The following is a 3,942-nucleotide window of genomic DNA, read 5'->3' as shown; positions in this document are numbered from 1 at the left end:
TTTAACATATATTGCTAATTTTTGCATTTCACCCTCAGTCATCAGTAAGAGTTGCATACAATTACAAGAGTTTAGCTTTCTCTGCTGTTTGATTACATTTTTTTTCACTTTTGTTTGACAGAAACAAATATAGGAAATATGACCACTGCAGCTCCCAATGTGACGACTGCAGCTCCCAATGTGACGACTGCAGCTCCCAATGTGACGACTGCAGCTCCCAATGTGACGACTGCAGCTCCCAGTGTGACGACTGCAGCTCCCCCTGCAACAGCTGCTGCTACAACTGCAGAGGCAGTAACAACAAGAGATTTGACTTTCACATCTCGTGGAGAGACATTTACAAGTGACTTGTTAATTCCATCATCTGCTGCATTCAGAACTCGGGCATCACTGCTAATGACCAATGTAAGTGCTCTGAAAGTTGAGAGTGTCATGAAATATCTTATGAGGCTTGATACAAATGGTGAAATTGGAAATAAGATGAATAGATAAATGAATGTTGATGGAGAACTCCTATGTTTTTCTGCAGCTTGTCCCTTTCTACCAACAAGAATTTGTTTCATTCAGAAATTTCTTAGTGTCCTCATTCAGGTTTGTCGTTTGAGTCGTCTCCTGATAAATACTCCAAAATACCAAATGGATATTCTGGCAAATAAAACCAAATTATGATTATTCCTTTTGCAGCAATGGATCCATCGTCAACAACGGGCAACTTACATTTGCATCATCGTCGGTTCCTAACAACACTCAGATTGCAAACGTTTTGGCTTCTGCAGCTCAAACCATCACAGCCTTCAACATTGACACCTCCTCTATTGTTGTGAACGGGATAGGTACGATTTAAAAACATGTCATTAAAAAATACAAATCAATGTTGTTGAATTGCTTGTTTAAGATGTGACTTGTTTTCCTTTTTCCCCCCAACAGCCACTCCTGTGTCAGGTGGGGTGAGCCACAAGATCAGCCTTGGCACTGCCTCCATCTTGGTGCTGCTGTCGTGGCTGCTGTCAGGTCAGCAGTAGCAGCTCTGCTGATGTCCAATATGAAACCATGCAAGAGAGAGTTTGCTGTCAGTGGTATGAAAAAGGACTTTAATATTAAAAATACATAATCGTGATGAACTACGATTGGAATGAACTTCAGAAGGAAGCTTTACGATGAATAGGCTTGATCAATAGGTACTTTGTTTTTCTGCCATTCAATAAATCCAGATTTTGACTCACCGACATTGTAAAAGTAACCAAACATATTTATTGTCAAAAAACAAGGCTATTTATGATCAAAACATTCACATTGCAAAACGTCTTTTGAAACTTTATTGTATATATGAATGAAATTTCAACAAGAGTTCGGAGTTGTTCTGTTGTCTTCCAGATTATTCACCAAAACATCAGTGAGGTCACCTTCACAGCCAGAATTTTGGTGAAATCATTATATAGCCTCAGTGAAAGTAACAGACAAAGTCCTGCATGAATATCCAGTCTGTTTAAGTATTTAAATGTATTTTCAGAGTATTTGTTTTCTCAAGCTTTCCTTTATCTTTATGTGATTATATTCAGGGATGCTATACATTATAATAATAACGGAAAAGGTGGTCTTGACTGTATCACAACAGCATTGATGAAATGTTTTGGCCATGCAAAACAGGCACTAAAAGCTGTATCTTAATTTACTGAAGATGCTTCTAATAAAGGTATTGGAAACATGTATGCACTATGAGATGGATTTTTTTCCCCTACATCTTTTATTTATTTATTTATTTATTTATTTATTTATTTATTTATTATTATTATTTTTTTTAATTATTTTTAAATACTTTACAGTCATTCCAATTTGCTGTTATGGAGAAAATAGAAAAGCCCAACATATCCACATGAGCACATGAGCAACGACTGTGGAAAGGAAAAACTCCCTCAACAAGGAGAAACCTTTGCAGAAACCAGACTCAGAGGTGGCGGCATTCTGCGGACCGGTTGGGGTGAGAGGATAGGGGAGAGGAGAGGAGAGGAGAGGAGAGACAGAGAAAGGCTTGGTGAAACAAAATAAATACAAAAAATACAAAATACAAAATACAAAATACATACAATACCCTTGTTAGTGCTACATACTATTTTTTTTTTTTTTTTGATAATACATTAACCATAGTGATCTAAATATTTTCCAACTGCCATGAGATTAAGACCAGCCTGAGCAACAACAGAGCAAAAGACCTAAATAATGACAGCAATTATAACAAAAGCAAAAACAAAAAGGACATAGAACAAAAATAAATAAATAAAACAAACAAACAAACACAACAACAACAAAAGCAAACAACAACTTGGTTTTGATAATTAAACAGAACAATCTCGTCAATGAGGAGTGGAAGTGTGTGTGTGTGTGTGTGTGTGTGTGTGTGTGTGTGGTTTGTCCTCTGGATGTGAATGGAACTGTTGTGGGGGGGGCCGCAGCACCACCCCGGAGCCCAAGGCCACCAGGGCCGGACGCCGCCACTCCGGCACCCAGCGACCCGCCGGATCCAGGGAGGCCCCGACAAACCCCCCCGGAGAGCCACGCCCCAACCCGGAAGGCACCAGATGGAGCGCGCAGAGAGGACCCCCCCCCAGGCCAGAGGGGCCCACAGGAGAAGGATAAAGGGTGCAGAGCCCCGGGCCCCGACCGAGCCGCCAAGCCGGGACCGGCCAGCGCAGCGCCCCCAGGCCACGCGGGCAGGGAGCCCCCCCGGCCCCGACAGCGGAGCCCGCCGCACCCCCGGGGGCCATCCCCCCACCACCCCCCCAACCCCCGGCGGGACAGAGAAGGCCCCAGCCGCCGAGCCCCAGACCAGCCCCCCCCAGACCAGACCAGGAAGAGCGAAGGCCCGGCCGGATGACAGCCGCCACCCCCCCCCCCCCCCGCACTCCAGCCGCACTCACCCCGGAACACGGAGGGACCACAGCGGGAGGTGCTGGGGGGAGCCCCCACCCCCCCCTCCACCCTGTGGGGTGTTGGGTGCATGTGGATGTATGTATTTGTGTTTTGAAGAGGTGGTGCAATGTGTGTGTCTAGGGTGCGGTTTAAAATTGAGGGGTAGCGGGGGCCCGGGTGTTCTACCGCTGCCCAGCGGCAGAACCCCGAAAGCCAGCTGATCCCCTCAAGACCCTGCGTGCCTAAGTGTAGTTAAAATTGTGGGCGGCGCAAGGTCGGGGGAGGGGCAGACCACAGTTAAGTGGCCTGGACCCCCCACCCTAGGCCCCGTCCACTGGCCCCTATTGTTGAATGAGGTAAGGTGAGGTAAGGTAGGAGGGGCTGAGAGGGAGAAGGTCCCCCCGTCGCTAGGACTTAGCCCAGCTGGACCCCCCGCGCCATCCCGCCCCACCCCGAAGTGGCCGGCCTGGAACACGGGGACCAACACCCACTCCGACAAGGCACCACAAGAGGACCCGGACAGGAAGCCCCCCCACCCCACCCGACGGCCGAAGAGCAGAGTCTAAGACCCGCATGGCCCAGCACGAGCCCGGCCAGAGGCCAGCGGCTAGGGGGCGTAAACCCCCCCCCACACACTCACATACTCTCATACACATACACACACCCATACTTATATATGAATTACACACCCCCACACGCACATACACCTACGCTCACATTCACCGTCCCCCCACACACACAAACACACGTAGACACTTACACACACCTACCCATACAGACCAATCCACACTCGTATCCCCCCCCCCCCCCCACACACACACATACACACACACACACACACACACACACACACACACACACACACACACACCCGGCCCCTGTCCCATAAACCCCCCCCCCCCCCGGGGGTCATCTCCAGTCAGCTGTCCATCCAAACCCGGAGCCCCTACTGCCCTACATCTCCCCCTGATCCAGGGGTGAGCGAGACCCGGAGCCCGGCAGCAGGGGCCACCCCCGCCCCAGCGAGGGGAGGGA

The 3,942-nt window shown here is 48.5% G+C and overlaps 1 protein-coding gene across 1 annotated transcript; it reads left to right on the top strand.

The window, feature by feature from the left end:
* Nucleotides 1-321: 321 nt before the first annotated feature.
* LOC308147016 (uncharacterized protein) lies at nucleotides 322-1,030 on the top strand. The gene is made up of 4 exons (XM_080519054.1): nucleotides 322-405; nucleotides 530-591; nucleotides 685-833; nucleotides 928-1,030. The coding sequence occupies exons 1-4, from the start codon at nucleotides 397-399 to the stop codon at nucleotides 1,020-1,022; spliced, it is 315 nt and encodes a 104-aa protein (XP_080375180.1). The 5' UTR covers nucleotides 322-396; the 3' UTR covers nucleotides 1,023-1,030.
* The last annotated feature ends 2,912 nt before the right edge of the window (nucleotides 1,031-3,942 follow it).

This window comes from Blennius ocellaris (assembly GCF_963422515.1).
Source record: "Blennius ocellaris genome assembly, chromosome: 23".
Classification (NCBI taxonomy): Eukaryota; Metazoa; Chordata; class Actinopteri; order Blenniiformes; family Blenniidae; genus Blennius; species Blennius ocellaris.
This window is presented reverse-complemented; position numbering and strand designations above follow the sequence as displayed.

What these genes read in the sequence shown, in the direction of transcription:
- LOC308147016 (XM_080519054.1), top strand. An exon ending in TTCTTAGTGTCCTCATTCAG is followed by an intron (nt 592 to 684) that starts GTTTGTCGTTTG and finishes TTCCTTTTGCAG; the next exon opens with CAATGGATCCATCGTCAACA. An exon ending in TATTGTTGTGAACGGGATAG is followed by an intron (nt 834 to 927) that starts GTACGATTTAAA and finishes TCCCCCCAACAG; the next exon opens with CCACTCCTGTGTCAGGTGGG.